This window comes from Lepidochelys kempii, chromosome 3 (genome assembly GCF_965140285.1).
Source record: "Lepidochelys kempii isolate rLepKem1 chromosome 3, rLepKem1.hap1, whole genome shotgun sequence".
Classification (NCBI taxonomy): domain Eukaryota; kingdom Metazoa; phylum Chordata; order Testudines; family Cheloniidae; genus Lepidochelys; species Lepidochelys kempii.
This window is the reverse complement of record NC_136382.1, coordinates 202,123,479-202,150,097: the sequence shown is the minus strand read 5'-3', so window position 1 is coordinate 202,150,097 and position 26,619 is coordinate 202,123,479. Positions and strand designations below refer to the sequence as shown.

The following is a 26,619-nucleotide window of genomic DNA, read 5'->3' as shown; positions in this document are numbered from 1 at the left end:
TTCTTGCTAAATCAACCTTTACGTTTTGTTTTGTTTTCCAGAATGATGAAATTGAGCCTCCCGCTTTTACTTATGAGAAATTTTATGAACTAACCCAAAAAATATGTCCTCGTACGGACATAGAGGAACTCTTTAGGAAGATGTAAGTTAAATATTAAACTAATTTTAAATTGTTTTACTGTCATTTTAGTCTATTTCTAGTATTACCGGTACAACACTGAACATGGTAAAGAATTTCCAACCGTAACTCCTAATTCCATGTACAGTATTTGCAAACCAAGTCACATCTACATTTTCTTGTCTTTTCCCCCAAATTATTCATGTAAAAGTTAACTCTGTATTTTAGAGCAACTTTTACATGAGTTAAAAGAAGCACCTGGAACTTTTTTTGCATTGGCTTTACTAACTACCTACAGTTTTAACCTGCTCCTTTAGGTTATTAACACAGTATGTGAACTAACTAGATTAAGCAAGAAGTCTAAAAGTTTGTTCAATCAGATTCTTCTCAAATGGAGGACTTACATGTTGTTTTCTAAATTAACATTTGTTAAATCATACTGAGAAGAGAGGGTATTATTATACTGTAGCAAGCATAGACTGTTTGTTTGCCTTGACAGTGTTTGTTCATTTTGAGAATACATAGCTACTTCAGTGTTAGGAAACTGCAAGGTTTAGAAAGTATCAACAATGTCAACATGTAAATCATACCTACTGTAGCATCATACATGAAAACTTACTTTTTCTAATAAATTTCTTTTCAGCAATGGAGACAAAACTGATTATTTAACGGTAGACCAATTAGTGAGCTTTCTAAATGAAGTAAGCTTTTTCATACATTAACTACCATACAAGTCTGTCTGCAGTGGCTTGCTTCTTCCAGTCTTCTCATTGCATGTATCATGCCATTATTTGCTGTGCTTTTGATCTGCTGATCTTTTCATTATGGCAATATCCAGGTGCAAAAATCAGCTTCAACCGTATATGTTCTTGTGCTTTCTCTGTGTTGGCTTTGCGGATTGCTTCTGTTGATTACTTGCTGTGGTGTGAAGCTATTGTTGTGTATGTTTTATACATTTTATACTGTTATATACAAAGTAATTTCAACTAAACGATACTCAGTGTTTTGTTATAAGCAGTTATTTTACTTTTAGGCATCTGATTGCTGAATCTGAATAACAGAAAAATGAAGTGGGCTTTTATATGTAGTGGCTTGATTCTCCACTATCAAATATTTTCTGTTTATTACAAATCTGTGGATCATAAGGATATTTTAATGGATTGTATGTGATTCTGAAAATATTAATATGTAGGATAGAAGGAACTATATTGGCAGCAGTATTTCTAAAATGCACATTTATTAGCAAGAGTCTGCAGTGTTTCTTCAGTCTAGTCTCTGAAAAAGTGTTTTATTAAAGTGTGTGATTTTCTTCTATTTCTAAATCATATTAAGATAAGTGGGAGTATGATTTACAGAGTTACACACCACTTAAGTGAATTTGACAGAATTTACTTGAAACAAATGAAGTATTGCGAACACCAAGTAATTCCCCAGCTTTTGTGCCACAAAACTCTTTTTTTTTTCCCAACTGACTGCAGAATTGTGTTCCTTCTCTATAGTCTTTGAGTGAACTGACAAGTTATCCAAGAACAAACTTAAACAAGAACAGCCACAGCAAATTGCTATTTTCTCATTTCTCTATGCAGAGATTTAACCATGCATCAGTGTATCTAAAAGAGGGCCCCTTTGCTCCCTGTTCAAAAAGCAGCATATACCTTATTGATCTCCAAAAGTGAACCAAACACAAAGGATTTTTTTTAAAAGAAGTAGAGGAAAAGTAGTGATGAAATGAACAGTTTTACCGCTGTCCAGTGGACTAGGCACATGGAGTAAACCACGCTCAGTGGCTGCCCCAAATGTGGCCCAACCTTGGAAACAGTTACATACATGCTTCATCTGACTACTATGAGTAGTCCCATTGAAATCCATGGTCACAAAGCTAGGCATATGTGTAAGTGCTTGTAGGAACGAGGATTGGTATGATGTGTAAATAATCCACACCCCCGAGTGACATAAATTACACCGACCTAAGCACCAGTGTGGACAGCACTATGTCGGTGGGAGAGTTTCTTTTGCCAACATAGCTACTGCTGCTCATTGAGGGTGAGTTAATTAAGTCGACAGGAGAGCATTCTCCCTTCGGCTTAGAGCGGCTCTCTAGTGTAGTCATAGTCTGAGTAGAGTTTAATGTGTTGGTCGTGATGTGTAAGGCCTTAAGTGACCTGGGACCTACTTACCTAAGACATCGTCTCTTTCTCCCTTCACGTATGGCCTGCACTCTCTGTAGTCCGCACAGGTGCTCGAGCTGGAAAACGTAAACGCTTATTGAGAGAGATGAGATGGGTGAGGTAATACTGTTTATTGGACCAACTTCTGTTGCTGAAAGAGACACAGAGCTCTTCTTTAGATCTGGGAAAGGTACTCAGAGTGTCACAGATAAATACACAGTTGTTAAGCATAAGAGCTAACAACATGTTTAAAGGGGCCATTGAGAGTGAAGTGGGCCATTAACAACTCTGCAGTCATAGAACCAAGGAACCAGGGTTACAGATTGTTGAAAGAGACAGTAAAGGGTCGTGCAGGCTTCCTTTGAAGACAAGGGCTGTGAGGCCAGATATGGAGTGATTGTTTGACGGTTGATACAGTGTTTTGGTCTTTTTGGTCATTTTTCTGCGCGAGTTCATTTGAGAACGTAGCGATGGTCTCATTCCATCCATATTTGATGGGGACCACATCCTGAACGCAATCTTTCCGGCATAGGCGCTGGCTTTTATTGTTCCTCGGGGGTGCTCCATCCCCATTCCTCCCTCAAGGCCACGCCCTCACTCTGCCTCTTGCTCCCCCCGCCTGCCCGCCACTGGCTGTTCTCCGCCCTCCCCCAAGCACCTCCCCCAGCCGCCAAAGGGCTGATCAGCGGCACTGCCGAACAGCCGTGTCTTGTGGGTGCTGAGCAGTCATGATTTTTTTTCCATGGGTGCTCGAGCCCAGGAGCACCCATGGAGTGAGTGCCAGTGCTTTCTAGAACACCATCTTCTGGCCTTCAAATAACCCTCCCAACCTTACCAAGCTCATCATCAAACGCAAAGCTCTGCACAAACCACGACATACCAACTCAGTGGCACCAGACCCCGCCAGAGCAACAGATGCAAAACCTGCAGACATCTCTCCACTGCTACAATGATGCAGACCCCTCACAACACCTTTTAAAATCTATGAGCCTATCTCAACATGTGGTGTCCCTCGTCCAGTGCATCATATGGCTCAATAACAACTCTGTGGGTACAGCACTGTGTGTGTAGATGTGCCCTAACTCTCCTTTGTTCTATGGTTGCAGAACTGTTAATGGCCCACTTCATTTTGAATGGTCCTTTGCAGCATGGTAATTCCTGTGCTTAACAGTCTGTTCCACCTTGTACTTAGCTATGACGCTATCTTTCCCAGAACTGAAGAAGAGCTCCGTGTAATTCAAAAGTTTGTCTCTTTCACCAGCATAAGTTGGTCGAATAAAAGATACTCCCTCACCCACCTTGTCCCTCCCATGTTCTGGGACACACATGGCTACAGCAATCCTGCAAACAATAAAAGTTTATTACCATTATAAAAAAGAGGTGGCTGCTGGCAAGGCGTTCTTAGTGAGGATGTGCCCTGGGACTTCTGAACTTGTTTCCACTTTGTTCCAAAATAGCCTGAATTTGATGACCTTCCAGGCATGTTGTAGGTTGCAAAAGCAATTTGTTTGATAGGGTTTTTAGGGAAGGATGAGCGTATGTTCCTGGGTATCTCTGATTTGGAAGTGAGGCTTTTCTGGAGTTCTTTTCATTTTTTTATTGTCTGTTGGCTGAGGTAAATTGTTAGCTCCATTTTGACTGTTTAATGCTTCAGGCTGACAGTTAATTTAATTATGTATCATCATTAATGCTGGTGAGTTGTTTTAGAAGTCTAATTATTGTCAGGCACTTCTGTGCATGTGTTCTTTTTTTAAGTTCAGTCTAAAGAAAAGGAAAAATAATAAAAAAATGAAACAGACCTAAAGCTACTGAGATTTCCTCCTGCCATTTACTCGCAGCCACAGATTTTAGCTTTGGTCTATGTGTGTAATTATCAAAAGTAGTAATTCAGTACAGGCTGGCCTGGACTCCTGCTTTCTGCTAAGCAAAGAGATGAGATGAAATGGGAGATTGGATCCTTCTTGTTTAGTAAGTTTCCCTTTTCTGTTTTTGGTGGAGAGGGGCCAATATTTCTGCTGGACCTCATAAATCCCAATAATGAAACTGGTTTCTAGCAAATCATGAGTTGTTTCACATATCCGCAAGTATTTATCTGGCTAGGAGGTAAATGGCTAGGTGGCCATATTTGGAGAGCATCTGTTTCTTCCCTCTTTCTCTTTCCAAAGTAAACAGGCACCCTCTACCCCTGCCCCCCTTAAATGATTTACCCTCCTTTTGTTAAGGAACACCTAGTAGAAAGGTATGGATCCTGTCTAATGTGGTAACTAGAACAAGCAACAGCAGCTTTGCTGGACATATGTGATTAGTCCTGGGGCCTTTATGCTTTTCATATTGGTCAGCTATGTTGTTTTGCATTATAAATTCCCTGTGCCAACAAACTTACTAGCATAAAACATTTATGCAAGGGATCCTGCTTGACATTCCTTTTTTTTTTAATAACATCACACAAATTGTCAAGTACTACTAGAATTGTTTTTAATTAAGTAAACTTAAAGAGACTTACGTTTTGCCCAAATGGGGAAAAAAAATAAGATAATGAGCAGTGATCATGATGACAACAACAAAAATATTACTGTTAGTTCCCTGCAATAATTTTTTGGCTGTGATTGCTAAGAAGCGTTGTTTACCTTCTCCCATCTATTTTCTTCCCCTGTGTCACCTCTGTTCTATTTATGATTATCCATGGAAGAGTGAAGTGGGGAAGATCACTCTTCTTTAATAAGAGCCTCCCCTCCTCTTTCTTTCAGTTGTTTCAAATGATGCATTTTCACTATTGGTGCAAAGTTTGTCACGTGTGATTACATGTGGTCGGCTGTACAGTTGCATGCTAGTGTTGTGCTCCTGAGAGATGCTTAGCAAGGTGTGTCTTGCATTCAGCTGCTTACATTTCATATTTCATCTGAGATTTACTTAGATATCTTGATAGCCAACGTATAGTGAATTTAACAGCTATACTTCAGATGCTGTCAACTGTCCATAGCATTAATAAAAGGATGCTTCATTAACTGCATGTTTAAATGGGCATTAGTTGTAATTTCTTAGAATTAACCAACCACACATACTAATGTGTTGGTTGTAAAGCTGAGATCAGGTTGCTTATTTTTGATTGGACATAGCTTGATGTTGAACAGAATATCAAAATATTTGTATGTAAGGAATTACAGCAAATGCTTATAGTGCCTTCAGCCATAGACATCCCACACTGTCCACTCCTAAATTATTGGTCAACAGTACGCGGGTGGCCTATGTTACATTTTTGAATGTAAATTACAGCTTTAAAACTGCACCTACCTGGGTAAAAGAGTGTTTCCATGGTCATATTTGTTTATTTGTTTTGCTTTTGCATCCGCTTACATGCCACTACTCAGTTGAATTATGTTTTTAATTTTTTTAATGGAGAATCAGGCACACCGTGTGCAGCTCGAATCCAGTGTGAATAAAAGTGAAAATTGCATTGCACACTCTAAAGTGAATGTGTCATGAATCAGGCCTTTAGAGATTTATTGGAAGTCACTGATACCTACTATGCCTAAATATAGTCCAAACAATATTTGTGTATGATATCATGAAATCCCTACATCATTAATTGCTATACATTTTGGGATGACACTGTGAAGATGTTTTTTTAATGGTTTTCGTATTTGCTCTATGATCCTAAGGTGATTTTTTCAGAAAGCCCCAGTAGCTCCACGATTCGCAGAGATAACAGACACCAGTTAACATATTTCCAAATGCAGTTTTCGCATAGAATATTTGTAGCAACTTATTTTTTTTAATGTTTATTCTAGTCATCCATATTGATGAAGACACAAGTTTTATGAAGGGATAATTATGTAACCATCAGTCAGGCCCATCAGTTTGTGTGACCTACATAAAAGATTTCTGACGAAGGAAGAAGATTTACCAAGTTATTAAAGGATCTGCTGTTAATTGTCAAAATTTTATTGGCACATACTCCACATGCGTTATTTTATTGTAATGAGTAAATAGCAATAATACATGTCAGATGAGCAAACTGCCTGTTGTTTTCCTAGATAACTAGATTTAAATTTATATAGTGCTGAAGTTACAATTGGGATATTCTGTAAATTCTAGTTTAAAAAAATTGTCCAGCTCTTTCTTTTTCATCTGCAGTAATGAAAAGTTCTTGGCATATAGCCTTGCAGTAAGTAGTCCTGCTAAATTATGTTATTTTCTAACCTTAGCATCAACGAGATCCTCGTCTGAATGAAATTTTATTCCCATTCTATGATTCAAAAAGAGCAATGCAGATAATTGAAACATATGAGCCAGATGAAGATTTGAAGAATAAAGGTAAACAAAGTGGGAATATCTGTGTATCAAAAATTAATACCACATTTCTTTAGATACTTTAAATTTTAAAAAGCACATAAGTGACTTAGGAGCCTAAGTCCCAATGAGACTGAGGCCAGATCTGTACTATAAACTTACATCGGTGAAAAATCCACACCCCTGAGCATCGCAGTTATACTGACCTCTAACCCTCAGTGTATACAGAGTTATGTCAATGGGAGGGCTTCTTTCACAGGTACATAGTAAAATGCTATGTTAGCTTTAACCAAAGCAATAAGGGTAAGTACCTTTGTGCTCTCCTAATCGTCTCTATATGCTGCAGAGGCTGAAGGCATAACATAGCCCTGGGGGCTTGTCTAAGTTGCAGCATCCTACTCAGTCTTCTCTAAGCCTCAGTTTTGCCCATAATCTCTGCAATACCACCAGCTGCATCTCCATCCCTGATGTGCTCCTCCTGCCTCAGGCATGCTTCCTCCACAAGGGATTGTGAGGAGCCAGTGGCTGTCTTCCTTGGTTCCTGCACCACAGGAAACAGGGCTTGTGGGGTGCTTTGACTCCACTCTGGTCCTTTTACCAGGAGTAAAGCAGTTGAATGAGGGGTAAGGATCTCATCCTGTATATGTTGCTCCTAGTTTATTCTGCTATCCTTGCATCACACTATCTGTTAACAGATTGCTTATGAGTTTTTGCTAAAATTGAACCTGTGAGCTGGTGGTCCCTCTATAACTTCTCAGGGCACTCCAGTAAAAAAGGGGAAGGCTTTCAACCAATCCTCTGGCTATCAGATGGAAGATATCTCCTCTCAATAGCAGGGTATTTCTTTTTAAAAAATGATCTGTAGGACACCCCAAGATCCATTGTTTTCTCTTCGTGGAGTCACGGATGGGAATTTTGAAGGCATCAACTTTATAGCTTATTTTGTTTTCCACCCCATATGTACCAGAAACTCCTCTTACTAATTACCTCCTTTTCTTTTTAATCTAATCCTATTCGTTACATGTTTAATGAAGTCATGGATCTACTGTCTAGATGCCAGCATATTCCAAGTGTTTTCCCATAATATACAAGCTATAATGAGAATTGTTTTCCCCTATTCAGAAAGATATGCACCCATCTTTTGGGTGTGCAGAAGATAAAGCGAACCAGTAGTTTATGAAGATACAGTTTCTTGTCTGCAAAATACCTATCTAGAAGCTGATGCCGGCATAAGCTTCTATACGGCTTTCATATTCTTTCAACCAGTCATTGAGTCATGGTAGTGAATTGAGCCTATTGTTTTAATTCTTTTTCTTTCTTTCTTTCTTTCTTTCTTTCTTTCTTTCTTTCTTATTTCTACTGTCATGTATGTAAATGCAGAATGTCTGCTGCAGAAAAGTCGATGGGGTTTTTCTGATGTTTGTCTTTCCTTGGTGGGGTTAGTTCATTGTGGTTTTACCCCAATGGAATTAGTGGGAGAAGGGGAGGAATTGGCCCCAGAAGTTGTGGATTCCCAACAACCTGCCTACGTTGGGGATCCACAACTTCATCTGGCTTTAAACCATACTGTCCTCTTGTTGGGTGGTTGTTCCCAAGTCCAGTGTGGAGACACAACCAGACTAGGTTCTGTCCAGTATCAGATGGGGATGACATTTTGAAAAGCACATCATTCCACCCCCACTAGTGTGCCCTTGTATGCACTGTCCATGTGAGGTCACGCCAGTAGGTCATGCTGGAGGGTAAGGCCCACACCAGTCCTGGAAGTACCATAATGTCTGGTATTCTGGGAATGCATGAATTGCCACCCTACCCCAACATCCAATGGAGACATGGCTTATCTGTGTGGTGTCTGTTCTCTGCAGTCCTTTACAAGACCCCTATTCCATAAGGCACTTAGGCACATGTGTGCACTGAATAGCACTGTGTGGGAGGCAAGACCTCATTCGCTGCACAAGAGCTGTAAGAAACCAGTCCTGCCTTGGTCACCGTACAGCAGGGATAGTGAATTATTTTTTTGTCAAGGTCGAAATTTCTTGGTCAAGGTGTAGTCAAGGTCCATACTCCAGAAAAAATAATTAAAATAATAACAACAATAATGATAATAGGTAAATAAAAAGATTTGGGGGTCCATTCAAAAGCAGCTGGCGGTCTGGATTTGGCCCATGGTCCGCCTATTGACTACCCCTGCTGTATGGTAAGGATCAGTAACTAGAACTCAACCCTTTCTCATGTGCTGTGCAGTACATGAATGGCTCAGTAAGCTCAGGAGCTCTTTGGGAGAGTAGTTATAGACACTTTCTCCTTCTGCTAGGCTGCTAACTCAGCCTCTTAATTATGTTATCATTGAGGGAGGACTTCATTACGTTGCTAAAATCATAGCAAATATTCAACAACTATACACAGTAGTGATTTTTTTTCACTCTCTTATACTTTTTCCTCCAGACTAATCGCATGTCGTGCTTGGAGCTACTTTATTCTGCTGTTTTTAAGTTCTTAGTGTGTATGTGGGGTGGGAGGGGAGTTAAATTTCTTAAGATGAGAATGTGTTGGGTTTTTTTTTTTCATTTTCTCCTAACTCAAAGCCAGCTGAAGGGATTTGGCTGTGACCAAGAATAGAAAGTTCAAAGCCCCAAGTGAGGCTTGTTCAGAAAGTTATGAGCAAGTGAAAGCTGGGGGGTTAGGGATTCTCTGTTGGAACAAAAAGGTCATGTGAAACAAAGTAAAATTGGAGCTGCTGTTAGCCATCCCTTGCCAATAACAGAGCTCCCATGTCTGACATTAGGAAACATGAACTTCAAGTTCAAATTGCATTCCAATTGTGTCATGTCACTATTTAGATGGTTAACTGCCCCCCCCTTTTTTTTTAGCATGAGGCCATTTTTAAAATAGATACCACAGGCAGATTCTGATCTGGCTTACACCAGAATCTAGCCCCTCATCTTTTACAATTTCTGAAGCACAAAACAAAAAGAGGAGGAAGAAAACATACTATGAACACTGTGATCAAAGTTACTGTGCACACACAGCCCTATTTTCTAACATGGCTTTGTTTATGCAGACAATGTTTTAATTTTCATTGTCAGGAAGATAATCTGCTGTATATACGCTGAACAGTAGGATGGTTAGCAAAAGTCTCGAACCTTCCATGGTTTGGAAATAAATCCAAAATAAATTAACTTTCTAGGTCATGCTAATAGAATCTTTGGATTCCAGCCTTTGAAAGACTGGGAGAGTCTTGTACTTAAATTATTGTTGCTAATTTTCTTTTATCTGCTGTTATAAAATACCAGCTCCTCTTCTGGGTAGCAGTGTCTGTGTTCCTTTAAACACTAACAATCTGTATTCTCTGCATAAATACAGAAAACACATAAAGCTATTTTTTCCTTCCAGGTCTCATATCAAGTGATGGATTCTGCAGATATTTGATGTCAGATGAAAATGCCCCAGTCTTCCTTGACCGTTTGGAATTATACCAGGAAATGGACCATTCTTTGGCTCACTACTTCATCAGCTCCTCCCACAATACCTATCTAACAGGCAGGCAGTTTGGCGGGAAGTCTTCTGTAGAGATGTACAGACAAGTGCTTTTGGCTGGTTGCAGGTTGGAAATATAGGATAATGGCTTTCATAGTTCATTTTGTTTTAGGAAAATCAATACTTCATTTTATTTACCTTGGCAATTATATATGATACCATGTAAATATAATAAGTATGAGAAATATGAAAAGTATCATAAGTAAAAATCTTTATTGTACAAAAACATACGGAAAGAGTCGCCTTTAGGAAGTTGCAGTATTGTGGGGGGAAGGGGTGTGTTGGAAGATGTATGCTTCACACACTTCTGCAGTTCAGAGGGATTTGTGCTGTGTGATTAAGCCAATCTGCATTTTTGTGGATATCCGTTTGACTTCCAGTTTAACTACTTGCAGTGCGTAAATATGGTATATCCAGATTAGCTAATGAGAGAGTAAATAATGGAGTGCTGATTAAAAAACCCACTTTCACTCAGACATTTTACACTCCCACACGCACAGTTTAATGTAATACGTCCATAGTTATAAAATCAAATTGACATGATAAGAGTTTGTGTATTACATACAGCATGAGAGGAATTGTAGCGCTTCTAAAATTGCATTGTTATTTACTCTAGCCTCTGCTCCTGAACAAGACAGATTGCTTGGAGTTTCTGTCAAATGGCTTGTATATTTATGGAAATATTGTGAAAATTGACATAGTTGTTATTGGGTTTTTAGATGTGTTGAACTGGATTGTTGGGATGGAAAAGGTGAAGACCAAGAACCAATAATAACACATGGGAAAGCAATGTGTACAGATATTCTTTTCAAGGTAGAATTTATAGATCATTGATAACTTCAAATTTATACGTCAAACTTTAAGCCCAAATCCTCTCTCCAACACCCAGACGGAGAAATTTAGCTAGCAAGTAGGGAACTCTGCAGAGAGAGGGAATCCCACCCCACAACACTGCATGGCTGGTCCTACATCCTAATGGAATGAATGATTTAAATAGGGGTGGGTCCTATGTCCTGAACTCTCAACAGCTTACTTCTGCCTCACTTCCTCTTCCCACCCCGTTCTGCATGAAATCATTCAGGGAGCCCACTCAGGCACTCTGTATAGTCTTTCCAAATCCTGCCACTCTTATGCACAGCAGAGTCAATAATGGCTCTGCTGCAAAAGTCCCCCTTACCTGTGGAAGTGACAGATGAAACACAGGCATTGTCCCTTCAGCCAAAATCCTCCTCTGGGCAAGATCAGCTGTCAGATCCCTATGTCTCAGAGCAGCACTGAGCTTGTGGCTGTAGCTACCATCTTCCTTCCTCAGGTGGAGTGAGAGTTTTTTAAACATGGAGTGGGAGTAAATAGAGAAATGAAATAGACCCATTTTGTTCTGTCTGTCTTTGCTTCATTTACTATAGAATCCATCATGTTCTGTGTCTGTAAAATATTTCTACTCATAATTGCCACTTGATGTGTTTTAACATGAACACTTTCTTTGCATTTTAAAGGATGTCATTCAAGCCATTAAGGAAACTGCATTTGTTACATCTGAGTATCCTGTTATTCTTTCCTTTGAAAATCACTGCAGGTATAAAGTATATTCATCTTCCATTTTTAATACTGCAATGAAAGAGCAATTGCACCTATGATAAGGCTCATAATAGTTCAACTTGACTTGGAAAACTTTGTAACAGGGTTATGCAGATAAATTAGATGTCACTTTGAAGAGATCCAGAGATGTTGGCTTTAACACAAAGGTCAAGCTTTGAATTGTTTTAATAATGCTGTGATTCAGCAGTGAATTACATTCGAAGGTCACATTAACTGAATAATATTTAATCAGCACATTACTTTGGTTTAAATAAATTCATGCATTTCAGTTATATTAGTTCGGTTTTTATAAACAGTTAAAAGTAGTAACAGGTTTTTGTTGCTGAATGATGGCTTGGGATTAACTAATGTCACTTTTTTCCAGCAAATACCAACAGTACAAGATGTCAAAATACTGTGAAGATTATTTTGGCGATCTCCTTTTGAAGCAACCTCTAGAAACACATCCAGTATGTATCTTTTTAAAAATTGTGTTTATATTTCTTGTTAATTTTATTAGAGCGGTTTAATAACTTGAGACTATTTATTAGAGCGGTATAGTAACCAATGGTGGAGAAACTTGTGTGTGCCTGGGCCTTAGTTTTCAAACATCACTATTGATTTTGGGCTTCTCAGTTTTTGGGTCCTTAGCTGGTTCATTTAATTTCTTCTGAACAGAGTTTGGGGAAGGACTTCTGGCAAGGGTTGGGGAGCCATGTCCCCATGCTGAGTCAAGCAGGGTTGCCTCCCCTATAAAATAGACCAAGTGTAGTGTCTTTGCTTGTGACCTCACCCACCTTGTCTCTCTGTAATTTCCAGTTATTGATGCTCTAATTAATGCTAAACTGTATTAATGCTAAGTGGCACTATGTGCAAAAATCTTATTTAAATGAATCTCAGCCATACATGGCAGAGCATTACAGGATCTAATGATGAATACATCTCGTGGGTATAAGCAAGCACTGTGGCCAGTCCACAGCTGGTACAGAAGAACGTGGTGTCAGGAGTACAGTAAGACCAGAAACAGAAGGAACAAAGCAACAAAGTACAGACAGACAGAACAGCCACAAAGGTTGCAGGATCTCATCAACATGCCACTTTTCAATGCCCCAAAGAACTTCAGCTTTGACAAATCTTCACAGTGGACAGACAGTATTTTGGAAGATTTCGACTTGCAAACAAACTTTGGGAAGAAACTGGAGATATTCAAGTATCTTCTTTAATTTATGTGGGGAAGCAAGCAAAGCATATCTTTAAATCCTTTGACTTTACTGCAGACTGTCGCAAAGATGAGTAGGAAAGGGTTCTGGCTATGTTTAATGCATACTTTATACCTCAGAGAAATGTGGTTTATGAAAGAGAATGTTTTCATGAAAGCATTCAAGAACCAGGGGAAAATGTTGAATATTTTGTAAGAGTTCTGCATATATTGGCTGAAAACTATGATTTTGGGAATGCAAAACATGAAAATATCAGACACAGGCTGGTTTATTGGGTTAACAGATAAAAACCTTTCATAGCAGCTGAAATTGAAGAGAGATTTAACCCTAATCTCAGTTATTTAAATAGCAAAACAGTCTGAACTATTGAAACAGTGAAACCTAGAGAAACTTGACAAACTTAAAAAACTGAAGCTAGTTTAGAAACTGTGTTAAAAGTTATCATCATAAAACCCCTGAGGCAAGGAGAGAGCGCTCCCAAGTTAACAATGACAATTCCAACCTACATGCACAAGATGTGGAAAAAGTCATATCTCAAGAGATTATGCATGTCCAGCCAGATGCACATGTGTAATAAATGTATGAAATATGGACATATTGCAGCTGTTTGCACCAAAGCAGTCATGGAGTTGACTCATATAACAGACAACCAAGAGCCATTGTTTCTGGTATCTATTACTTGTGATGACATAGATAGAACGTTGCAAATCTGCGGATATCCGCTTTATATCTGTGAATATCTACAGCCACGGATGCGGTTGTATTGTTTACCATCTTTGCTGATTGTGGATCAGATGCAGCTCCAAATTGTATCCACGCAGAGCTCTAACAGTGACATGGGTGTGAATGCAGATACATATAAAACGGTGGAGTGTGGATCACAGGTCGGATAGACGTTAATTATCGTGGATGTGGATCAGATGTGGATCCAAATATTTGTATGCTTGCAGAGCTCTAAACATAGAACCTAACCTGGAGAGTGGCAAGACTATTGACTTTAAAACGGATTCAGGAGCTGATGTCACAGGCATCTTAGAAGGGATTTACAATCACTGTCAGAGCTGAAGTCACCTGACACAGCTTTGACCAGCCTTGGAGGTATACTGAATGGCACGGATCAGCTCACCACAGAAACAACTTACAAAGATAAAAGCTATGCATTCAGAGTGCATGTGATCAAAGGTGACAACCGTCTCAGCTGCAGCATGGCAGTTATGATGGGCCCAGTGAGAAAGGTGAAAGAACTTGATGGAGGATTTGGTGATATTGGACTTCTGAGAGGCTATCAAGTACAAATCAACTTAAGAGACAATGCTGAACCATACAGTGTACAAACACCCACACCAGAGACACCTTGGAAAAGACTAGTTGCAGGTTTATGCAAATTCAGAGGACATCACTACCTGGTTATCATGGTCTATTTTCCCAGGTTTATAGAAATAATGTACTTGAAAGACGTAACATGTCACAGTGTTCTTGAGAAACTGAAGTCCCCTTTTGCTCAATTAGGTTATTTCAGAACAACTGTGACAGGCAACAGACCACAGTTCACTGCAGCAGAATTTAAGTCACTCTGAACGAAATGTGATTTTGATCATATCACTAGCAGCCCACGTTACCCACAAGCAAATGGAGAGGCTGAGAGCTCTACAGACTGCTCAGAAAATCCTACAGCAGAAAGATTGATTCCTTGCTCTCTGAGTCATAGATCCGCACCAATAACAGCTACTGGATATAGTCCAGTACACTTGCTGATGGGAGGACAACTCAGCACTACTGTTCCACCTTTGGAAAAGAGCCTATTTCCAAAGTGGCCAGACAGAGAACTGCCAGGTCTAGAACCTGGTGACCACGTTCGTGTAAAAATGGATAGATAAAAAGGATGGACAACTTCAGCTGTCATATACAAAACAAAAAAGAAAAACAAAAAACCCTGCACCGATATAATATGTGATCATGACTGACAGTGGAGAATTCAAAATAAACCATTGACAGCTACAATTTGTTCCTCAGAAAGAACAATCAACAGATAAAATGCTACCGATGGCAGATTCAAAACAAGAAGAAGATTGCGAACTGACCACAGCCAGTCTTTGCAAGTAATGGACAGCCAGATGCTAAACTGTACTAGGCTGTTCAGCCACTAGGAGGCGCTATGTCAAATACCTTATTTAAATGAACCTCAGTCATACCTGCCAGAGCATTAAAATGATGAACACATCTGGTGTGTATAAGCAAACTCTGTAACCAGTTCTATCTGGTACAGAAGAACATGACAGATGCAAAGTAATTGATCATATGTGCCTGGAAGGGAAGGGTGTAGTGCCTTCAGCTGCGTCTTCTATCTCATGCTTCCTGGTCCAGACCAAGCTCTGGAATCTGGGCTGCTGTCAGTGCTGCATTAGGAACTGAATCGGATGAAGAGCTCCCAGCAGAAGCAGCAACTGCAGGAACGGTCAGGAGAACTAAAATCCACATGCGTTTCAGTCTCATACATAGCCAGGAAATATAGCAAATGCTGGAGCATTCTTAATAGGCACGGCCTACCAATATTCAACCTTGGCCTAACCTTCTATTTGCTAGGGCGGGGGTTCTCAAACTTCATTGCACCACGACCCCCTTCTGACAACAAAAATTACTGTATGACCCCAGAAGGGGGGACCAAAGCCTGAGCCCACCTGAGCCACGCTGCCCAAGGGCTTCAGCTAGAGGCAGGGGGCCTGTAACCTGAGCCCTGCCGCCCAGGGCTGAAACCCTCAAGTTTCGGCTTTGGCCCTGAGTGGTGGGGCTCTGGCTTCAGCCCCGGGCCCCAGCAAGTGTAAGCCAGCCCTGGCAACCCCATTAAAAGGTGGTTCTGACCCACTTTGGGGTCCCAACCCACAGTTTGAGAACCGCTGTTCTAGGGTCTACGTATGCTCTTACAGGGCCTGCCCACTGCTTTGCACAACCCATTCAAACTCTCTAGCAGCAGCCACCAAATGTCAGAGGTGAACAACTGCTATCAGCTGCACCACACTGCCAAGAAAGACAGGCAGAAGGAGATTCCTTTGACTCACCTTCCTGCTACTGCCCCTGGTGACTACTAGGCCCTTTTGCCTAGTGACACCTTCTCCAGGGCTGTGCTTTTTTCTCTTCTCTTAAATTTGACAGGGATAGTTAGGATGCAAGAATACATAACAGAGATCATGTTGCTATACTCGGAGGGGTATGCAGAGATGTGTGGCTGGCTGTAATATCCCCAACCTGAGCACAGTCCTCGCAAGTGGCTGCTTCTCATGGCCCTGTGACCAAACAGAAATGGTGCCACACCAAAAGTTCTGTGGCTACTGCAGCTTCGGGACCCAATTCTAGCCTCATCTGGTCTCTGCTCTTTAGTGTGCTCACTGTTTTATGGTTTGTTTTTTTCTGGCTTGTCACTCTGCCTCCTCCATGCACACATTCATAAATCAAACTTTCAAAAGGCATCTGGTGCAAGTTGGAAACTTGCCCTTCGTAAGTAGTTATATTCCGTTTTAAATGTCTCTGGAAGGAAAACGCAGGACAGGCGTGAGACTGCCTGAAGCCGATATTTTCCCAGAGGGGCACCTAGCTAACCTTTTAATTGCAGAATGGTATTTTAGAGGTAGGGGGAATGAAACCTGATTGTACTGACATCTAGTGGAGTTAAAATATATTCACTGCTGGACCCAGTGGATGATAACCTAGAGTTCCCTTTGTCCTCAGTGTCCATGTGGAGAGTGTTGCACACGATTCCCTTGCTGGAACTGAATGATCGAGTTCTCTTGATTATAATGGGAAAATGGATATTAGCTTGGAAGGATGTTGCATGCTGTTTGCCAGCTTTGTTTGCGTCTCCTTGTATTTGGGTATCAGGGTGTCGTGCAGAGGTGGGCAAACTGTAGCCCATGGGCCATATGCTGCCCACAGGACCCTCCTGCTTGGCCCCTGAGCTCCTGGCCTGGGAGACTAGTCCCCGGCCCCTCCCCCGCTGTTTCACCTCAGCCTCAGTGCACCGCGCCATGCTCTGGGCAGCCAGGTCACGCAGTTGCAGAACCGCGGCCTGACCTGGTGCTCTGGGCCACGTAGTAAGGGGACAGGGGGAAGATGGGGTTGGATAGAAGGCAGAGGAGTTTGGGAATGTGGTCAGGGGTCGGGGGGGTCAGAGGGCAGAGAATAAGGTGGTTGGATGGGGCATGAGTCCCGGGGGGCAGTCAGGAATGAGGGGGGGTTGGATGGGGTGGCAGGGGGCAGTCAGGGGTGGGGGATCCGGGGGTGGTCAGGGGACAGGGAGCGGGGGGTTGGATGGGGCAGGAGTCCCGGGGAGCATCAGGGGGCGAGAAGCGGTGGCGTCGGATAGGAGGTGGTGGGCCGGGCCACGCCTGGCTGTTTCGGGAGACACAGCCTCCCCTAATCGGCCCTCCGTACAATTTTGGAAACCCGACGTGGCCCTCAGGCCAAAAAGTTTGCCCTCCCCTGGTGTGGTGGGTTGACAGTGCCTTCCCACAGAGGCTGTTGATGCTGGTCCGGCACAGTGACAAAGCTGACTTGATTACTGTTATTTTTTTATGTGGTGGTTGAATACCTAGAAACTCCACCCACTCCAAAGAGATCTGCCTCCCCGTTCTGGGATTCCTTACTAACCCTGGCTATATCTTCCAGTCCCAACTCACTTCTACCTCAGTGTACCATTGTCCTTTTCAGCTGTGATCCTGGGTAACAGATCCTTCCCCCATTTCCTTCCCAGGCCCACTGGGAGAGAGCCACACCACCCAAATCTGCACTCCTTTGTGTCCTGGGGCTTGTACCAGGGGATCCTGGCCTGTGCTCTGCCCACCTCAGAGTGGAGAGTGATGGGCCAACAGATGTTATGCCTCTCCCTTCCCAATATGGAGCAAGTCATTTACTTAGCACATACGTAGCATTTGTCATTTGATACTGTCCACAAACATCAAAGACATGCTCCTACAAGCCCTTACTGGCAGGTATAGTCCTTATCATCTGGCTAAGGACTACTCGCATAGATAAATCTTCGCAGGGTTGTGCACTGGTTGCTGGAACCTCACAATACGGCAGTGAGTTAAGCTGGGTAAGTATTGTTAGTCACATTTAGCAAATTAGGAAATTGATATTAGGGAACTGAGTTTAAGCGACTAGCCCAAAATCACGCAGCAAGTCAATGTATGAGTTGATACTTCAGTCTCCTGACTTTACTGTTGCCAAGGTGGTGTGACCCTGTGGATCTGGCAGTGGACTAGGAATCAGGAGAGGTGGGTTTTGCTCCTGCCTGTGCTACTGATCTGTGGCATTACTTCTGTCACTTTGTTGCCCTCTCTGCCTCAGTTTCCCCTCCAACTCTGTCTCTTGTCTATTTAGATTGTAATTTCTCCAGGGGAGGGACTCCTTTGCTATTTACTATACCGTGCTCAGATGATAAATGCTTTATTTTAAAGCTATGTAACCTCTTCCTGCCTTGTTTTCCCCATCTGTAAAGTGAGGATGATGATACTTTCCTGCCACACTCTTGCATTGTGTTAATTAATTTTTGTAAAATGTTTTGTGATCATCAAACAATAAGTATTAATGTAAAGTATTATTATTACCAATTAATTTTGGAAGTATTTTTCTTCTGGATGGCAGTCAGGCAGCAACCCATTCGAAACCCATATGAAAGATATGAGCAGCAGAGAGAAAATATTAGAGCAGAATTCAGTTTTCAGATGATTTGATAAATAATAAGTCTCTCTTACCAATGTAGGTTTTTTTTTAATCAGCATGTTCTTGTTTTTAGAATTTAGCAAACCTTAACATGAGGAAATAATAGATGTCTAAACATGTTTTGTTAAAAGGGGCAAGAGTAGCAATTAGACAAAATAGCAAGATAGGTAAACAAAATTCAAGGACTGCACATTAGCTGTGCTTTTAAATCCAGAATGTGGCTAACTTAAGATCGGGAGGTTCTCAAACATTGCCCTTCAAAATAATCTGATAAGAGCAAAAAAGAGGGACATTCTTACCTGAATACACAGAGATAGTTAAAGGGGTTATATGAACCTTTGATTTTTAATATTTTATTGATGCAACATAAAATCCTGAGCAGAAGAAGAAAATAAATGAATGACTTTTTCAGTGTCCTTGCATTCCTGTTGATATTTTCATGTGACTGTTGTTTTTATTCTGATGTATTCAGAGTTTTTTGTGTGTGGCTCATTACAGGAATATGAGATAATAAGGAGTTTACAATATACAGGCCAAATGATCCCATCCACTTCCATGAGCAGAGAGGGATGGGATCCCGTGTTTCTCATTTCAGAGGGTGGGGGGATGGCTGCAGGGGAAGTGGAAGTCCTCCCTTTAGGTCATTGTCTCCATCTTGCCCTGGCTGCAGAGCAGCCCCTCCATGGTTCTGCTTAGTCAGGGCTTGTCTTCACTACCGGGGTAAGTCGATCTAAGTTACGCTACTCCAGTTATATGAATAACTTCGCTGAAGTCAACGTAGCCTAGGTCGACTTACCACAGTGTCTTCACTGCGCTGCGTCGCGTTAATGGTAGATGTTTTCCTGTTGACTTACCTTAATCTTCTCGAGGAGCTGGAGTACCGGGGTTGACTGGAGAGCGCTCTGCTGTCGAGTTAGTGGGTCTTCACTAGTCCCACTAAATTGACCCCAGCTGCATCGATTGCAGCAGCATCGATCTCCCTGTAGTGAAGAGATGTCCTCAGTGTCCCTTGCTCAGGCTGGTCCTAAAGTCAGAATCCAGCCCAAAATGGGTAGTCAAAGAGGTTAAATGAGAAGATCATTGCAAATCATGCTCAATAAGCCCTTCTCTCCATTTTTGTAGCTTGAACCAGGAAGACCCTTACCGTCCCCGAATGATCTCAAAAGAAAGATACTCATAAAAAACAAAAGGCTGAAACCTGAAGTGGAAAAAAGTAAGTAAAGTTCATTGAACCATTACATTAATACAAAAGTATGCACTTTAGATAACAGAACAATGTTCTACCAAACTTTCCAAAATGAAGAACATACTTTATATTCACTATGCATGACATTTTGTTTTCACTTGTGTTTCATATCAGTGGCAAAGTTTTGCCCTCTGTGTAAATGTGTAGAGATTATAAATACATATAACTTGAAATGGAATTCTGGGTCATAATCTGATTGCTGTCCACGCCAAAATGTAACACAGATGGAATCTGTTGTAGAGCAGGTGTGCTGTCATTGTTGTGTTTTCCACACCTGCCAGGGTGAACTAAAACTGAAATGGAATTTCAAATGACTGTTCTTTTCTTGCTAATCCTGGCATTCTTCTGCTGTGCACGAATCATGATGCTGGGGTATTCATGGTTCCTACTATGGCCGTACTGATTGGCCCTGGACCTTCTCCCATTGAAGACAGTGGCTAAACTCCCATTGACTTGAGGGTTGGCTCATACGGTGCAACATACAAGCACAATTCAGAAATAACATTGAGGTAAAATTCCCATTCCAATATGGAATGTCATATTAGGCCGTGAAAGCGATCAGCCATCTGTTACCCAGGACTTGCTCACGGCAGTAATGATCCGAAGGCTCTTGAAGTCACTGGAAAGACGCTCCTTGACTTCATTGGGGCCTTACTGTTTGTTTGGGTTTTTTTTTTTGATCCAGCATTGGTAATAACTGTTTTATCCAAGTATCCCTAACAACAATGGGTTTCAAGTTCTTTTGCAAATCTTTATTGCTGACAGAAGACCTGACCCGAATTGGTACTGAGCACCCACAACTCCAATTCAAGCCCCTGTCAGAATCAGGCCCTAGTTATTTAGCATTTTCTTCATGTAATTTGAGTTAAAATATTTAATTTTGAATAAGAACCATTTGTTACATGGCTAACGTTAATTTTCTCTCTGTTTTTTTATTTTTTAAACAGAACAGCTTGAGGCACTGAAAAGTATGATGGAGGCTGGCGAAACAGCTGCTCCTGTCAATATCCTAGAAGATGACAATGAAGAAGAAATAGAAAGTGGTGAGGATTTTATAAGCGATGCTTCTTGGGAGTTGCTTGCCTGCTGGAAAAGGAGGGAGGAGTTCAGATAGACATTTGCCACTGGGCCTCAGTAGAAGCCTTTTCATATAACTGCTTCACTTTAACCTGACATATCCTCACAAGCACTGTCTTTATAGGCTTCCCACTTGTAACATAAACTCATAAGTACGTTTATTTGTTTAGATTTTAAATAAATCTCTCTAAACTCTGTGAACCTGAAGCGCACGTAAAATTAAATAAATGAAAATGTTACAAAGCAAATTAGACCATTAGAAAAAGAAGTTGCATTAACCTTTTCATGTCTTATCTTTCGTTGCTGTTGCCCTTGGAACAGGGTTCTGCTTTTGATCCCATTTAGTTTGTTAATTTGTTTCTTTGCAATTTATCTCCGGGATAACCCTTTGAGATCTCTGGGGTGAGGCGTTGTCTACAGGGGTAGGATAACACAACAGCAAAAATACCCTGGGGAAAAGCAGAGGTTAAAAGGGCTGCTGAAGAAGAAAAGCAGAATGTAGTTGTGAAGATAGATGTACTGCAATTCCATCTGCATGGATGGTCAAGTCACGTGTGTTAGTCTAAGTCATTGAGAGAAGAGCATTGTGCAAAGTCCAGAAGGGAACCACGAAGCCCTTGCCAATGAACGCAGTCTACAGGCATGTGACCTTCATCTTTTAATTGACCTCAGTGTCAAATGGAGGGGGAGTCACAAAGACCCATTAGCAGCCCATCTGATCACTCTCCATCTGAAGCGATTGAGCTTTACCCATAGATGTTGTGGAAGGTCAAAAACAGGGTGCTGAACTATTAGATCTGTTATGAGATAGGCATTGACTACGTTTGAATCTTGTTCTTGCTACCTAGTTCACCACCTGGAGGTGATATCAGGAATTGTCCAAACAGGGTGCCTTTAGCTAAAATAATGGGTCAGCGGATTAAACACACCTTTTAACAGGCGGGGGCGGGGGGGGAGGGGGATAGAAATGGTAGAGTAGGATCTGCAACATTTTTATACAATTACGGGAGATTATTTGTATTTCTTCCTCATGTAAATTACGCTGTGTATGTGAAAAATCCTGCCAGTATCTCTTGCAACTGCTAGTTTAATTTTTCAGTTCATTTATAAGCACTACAAAATAAGCTATTTCTCCCATGTAGCGAACACCAACCTTTTCTCACATGTTGGTTTGAATTTGTCCATCTGTGTGTTAATATCTCTCTTCACACATACAATATGTTGCCAGAGCAGTCAGGAAATGCTTTGGATACACATCGTTCCTGGCTGGCGAAGGCCAGTGGGGAAAATACTGGGCCCATTGCTTATGGGATTGTCAGTGCCTCTCCTAGAGAGGGCAAAAACGGCCTGTTGCTTTGAAGGAAGCAATAGTGTTCATTGCTGGATGCTGGCAATCTAGCTAATTATTGAGGAGTATTGAATCTTCTCTTCCTTTCTTGGGCACGTTTAGTGGAGAAGGTTGTGGTAAGACAATTTGCACAGTATCTAGATGCTGCTGATCTCCTTGACCCCGTCAATCTGGGTAGAGAGTTATCTTTGACAAAGAGACTGCATTTGACATGCTTGTCAGTGGTTTCCTCCTAGTGATAAACGAAGGCTAGGTCCTTGTCTACACTACCACTTAAGTCGATGTAAGTTATGTCGCTCAAGGGTGTAAAAAACCCACCCTCCTGAGCAATATAACTTACATCGACTTAGGGCAGTATAGACACCATGTTATGTTGGCAGGATACGCTCTCCCATTGAGGTAGCTTCCGCCTCTCATTGAGGTGGGAGCACTCTCCCATTGACTTATCATGTCTTCGTGAGACCCACTAAATCAACACCGCTGCATTGATCACAGCAACACCAATTTAGCCCCGTAGTGAAGACAAGCCCTAGGTGTCCATGCTGGTGGTATTAGACCTATCAGCTGTCTTCAGTACCATAGATCACAAGGTGTTGTTGATTTGCCTGCGGACTCTGGTGGGAGTAGAGGCAGCTGCTCTTCGCTGGTTCCATTCCCTTCTCTTGGAGAGATCTCAACGGGTAGTTGTGGGCAATTGCTCCTCTTTCGAAGCTCTCAAAAGCAGGGTGCTGCAAAGTGCCATTTGGTCACCTGGTCTGTTCAACCTGTATCTGGGGCTGGTCGGAGGGTCAGTAACAAGGTGTTGGGTGCGTTGTCGTCAGTATGCCGATGACACCCCACTGTGTGTGTCTGTCTCATCCAACTTGAATGATGTGGTTCAGTGCTTCAGCCCGTGTCCAGCTGAGTTTGGAGCATGGATCAGAGTGAGCCAGTTGAAGTTCAGCCCAGACAAGACTGAGGCAATGAGGCTGCCAGGGAAAGCAGCTGGAGGAGATGGCAGAGGTAATATCCGCCTCTTATGCTGAGGCTGTATGTCTGCCATTAGTTACTTGTGTTTGCAACTCAGAGGTGATTCTAGGCCTTCCGCTGCTGTGGGACATTCATATTACAGCAGTGACCCAAACAACTTTTTACCATCTGCACCTGGCTAGGAGGCTGCAAACCTTTCCTTTTGGATGTGGACCTTGTCGGTGTTATCTGTTTTTGTTACCTCATGATTGGACTGTTTCAATGCACTCTATACGGGGCTGCACCTTTAAATTATTTGGGGATTGAGGCTGGTGCAGAGCGCTGTGGCCCACTTATTCAGTGGGGCTTCATGTGCGGAGTTTATGACATAAGGATTGGCAATGGCTGCCTATTGGTCTCTAGGTTGAGTTTATGGTGTTTGGATTATAACCACTTATAAAGTCCTAAATGTCCCAGGACTGGCCTACGTGAGGGGCCATCTCTCTCCCCATGCCACAGCTGCGGTCAGCAAGGTGCTTGAGCCAGATCCCCCTCATTATAAAAGAGAAGGGCAGGTTGTTCATGCATTCTCCATGAGTGGTCAGGAGTCTGGAACTTGCTCCCTCACTTAGTCTGAAGTATCCCAGATCTGGTGATTTGCCACCTGTGCTGCAAAAAACACGTGTTCAGCAGGGTTTTGGAGTGGGCTGAGGGGGTTTCCTAGATGATGAAGGGGTAGAAAGAATGTTCTGTAAGTGGCTGTCTGAGTTCCTGTTGAAGTGATTACTATAATGCTGCTGGGATTTTACTGTTTTAGTAATTATGTGTTAGGGCACCTAGAGGCTTCGATAGGCATCGTTTTTAATTATTTAAATCTAAACAGATAAATACATTTTAAAATAGTCTGTACATAAGAGACCATATTGGCTCCTTTGAAACCACTAACAATTTGTGAAAATAAATGAGAGAGATCCATGTATAAAAGGAAAGAGAGTGGGTGTAGGCGTATGAGAACTCAAATGGTGGCACCAAAACTTTTGAATTTATATTTAAAGAGCCCTGGCTTCATTTCATTTTGTTACCCCAGGCCCTTGATTTTTACATTTTCCTATGCCAAATTCATGATTTTTCCAAGAATATGCTAAACTTATCTCTCAGTATCTATGTCTCATCCACAGATTTATTCTTACACGCCGTTTTACTGAATGGGTGTTAGTATTTACTAGATAAAAGCTAGCAAACCAAGGAATCTGAGGGACTTACTTTAAACATCCACTACTTGTTGGAAATCTTTCTACTTCCTTAGTTTTACTCACTTTAGAAAATGAGCCAATTCACACTGGTGTGATGGTTTTTGAACTAGTTCCACAAAAATATCTGCTGCTATGTTTTTCACGCTCATTTCCTTCCTTTTCATTGTTGTGTAGCTGATCAAGAAGAAGAAGCCCATCCAGAATTAAAATTTGGAACTGAGCTTTCTGCAGATGACTTGAGTCAAAAAGAAGCGGTTGCCAATAGCGTCAAAAAGGTAGGCTTAATTCTGACATATATTCACGTTGGAAGATTTTTCCATGGAGATGGCTGGGAAAGACCTTTCATTGTACGGAAGGATCACACTATGTGTTAGCTGTAGGAGAAAATACAGTATGAATCACACAGGGATTTTTCTAGCAGAGCTGCTGACACTTAAATTCATGGTGATATAAAATTTAACAAGCCAAAACCTGCTCTGCTTATTCAAGCAAAACTCCTATGGTAGCAAATGGGAGCTATACCTGGGAAATCACTGTGCACAGCCTACAGGATTTGGCCAAAAATTGTTAGACATGGCTGCCAACAGTTTCCTGCCTACGTAACAGTACCTGGCTGTGAATTGTGTGTCACAATTTAAGAGCCGTACTGTGGGGTGAATATCCGCTTCGTCACTCCTGTACTCCTCCTGGCTTGGCCTCAGCCCATGCTTTATCTCAGAGACTTCCTCAGTTATTTTTGTACTGGTGCTCTCTGAATAGCAGGCACCCACTTCCACTTGCTGTGCGTTTATGAAACAGTGACATAGACAGGGTAGCAGGAAAATAGCCCCAGTTGGAGAGCATGGCACTGGGATCTCAGCAGGCAGACTGGCCACAAGGGCTTATTCTTCCACTGGTACTTATCATAGAATCATAGAAGATTAGGGTTGGAAGAGACCTCAGGAGGTCATTCAACCCCCAGCTCAAAGCAGGACCAACACCAACTAAATCATCCCAGCCAGGGCTTTGTCAAGCCAGGCCTTAAAAACCTCTAAGGATGGAGATTCCACCACCTTATCTTAGTAGTTTGACATTCTGTACTTGGTAAGCGAACATTACTTGGTATAGCACTTGTCCATAATTAGATACAGTACAGTGGAATTGAAAATTAAGCCATGCTAGCACCCAAGGCACCAGACCCTGCTTGTCACTAAGGTACCGTACCATCCTCCTCTGTCATTGAAGCATTCTAGTCTTTCTCTCTCCTGCATGGCTTGCTGTGGCTCTTGTTTGAGCTAGAAATATCAATTGGTGGAAGTTCTCCTTGCTGCACACACTGCCTTTCACAACCTATCTCTCAAGCAGAACCACAAATAATCAGAGCTGCCTGCTTGCTTTGTGTTTGCATCCTTGCTTCTTCAGGACCTTTACAGAGCTTCTGAATGAACTGCAGATTTTCCTTCTCTGCTGTAGGGCTGTTTTGCTTATTAAACCAGCAGGCCCCCAACTGCCCTATTGGTTACTCCAAGTGGTCAGCCATTCTCTGCATGAGCCCCTCCTTGCTCCCTCATTGATCTATAGCTTGACAGTAAATCGTGATTCTCTCTGTACATACTTTGAAAGCCAAGTCACTCTTTTCCTGTCTAAGGTTCTCGGTGCTAGCAGCTTGTAATTGAAGGAAGAAAGCACAGGGAGTCACTCAGTGAATGGAACTCTAGTGGCAAGTAACCTTGCAATCTCTTGGGGCAGATAGCAGCATTCTTCCGTATTTGGACATTTACAGCACAAAGTACAGAGCAGCTCCAACTCTTATATCTTCAAATGCCCTCAAAGTCTGGTCACCCTGAATATAGGATGGCAAATGATCTTTCATGTGTGCGCACTCTCTCTCAATCTCTCCCCATGAGCTTTCTGCCATTCCCCGCATGACACTACAACTGGGTTTGGACTTAACTGCCTGATGTCCTCCTTTCTACTCCCAATACTAGTAGCTATATCTTTCCACCCCTTTTGTATATGAATTTGAAAGATACTGCAAACCTTTGAGAGTTAATTGATAGATGAACCGTATAGTGAATTGGAAGGGGATATACTTTTTGCCAAGTACATTAACCATTTGAGGGTTTTCTTTTATAACTAGGAATG

General features: G+C 41.8%; 1 protein-coding gene across 18 annotated transcripts in view; it reads left to right on the top strand.

Annotated features, from left to right (window-relative positions):
* The window catches only part of PLCB4 (phospholipase C beta 4), a 326,044-nt gene that overhangs the window by 224,410 nt on the left and 75,015 nt on the right, over nucleotides 1–26,619 (top strand). For all 18 annotated transcript variants that reach the window (XM_073339656.2, XM_073339654.2, XM_073339639.2 and 15 more), the window contains 10 exons: nucleotides 42–142; nucleotides 762–819; nucleotides 6,492–6,600; nucleotides 9,967–10,177; nucleotides 10,830–10,923; nucleotides 11,607–11,686; nucleotides 12,074–12,158; nucleotides 19,746–19,836; nucleotides 20,817–20,912; nucleotides 24,670–24,770. In XM_073339656.2, coding sequence (XP_073195757.1) covers nucleotides 42–142; nucleotides 762–819; nucleotides 6,492–6,600; nucleotides 9,967–10,177; nucleotides 10,830–10,923; nucleotides 11,607–11,686; nucleotides 12,074–12,158; nucleotides 19,746–19,836; nucleotides 20,817–20,912; nucleotides 24,670–24,770 — 1,026 coding nt within the window. The remainder of the gene's footprint in view (nucleotides 1–41; nucleotides 143–761; nucleotides 820–6,491; nucleotides 6,601–9,966; nucleotides 10,178–10,829; nucleotides 10,924–11,606; nucleotides 11,687–12,073; nucleotides 12,159–19,745; nucleotides 19,837–20,816; nucleotides 20,913–24,669; nucleotides 24,771–26,619) is intronic.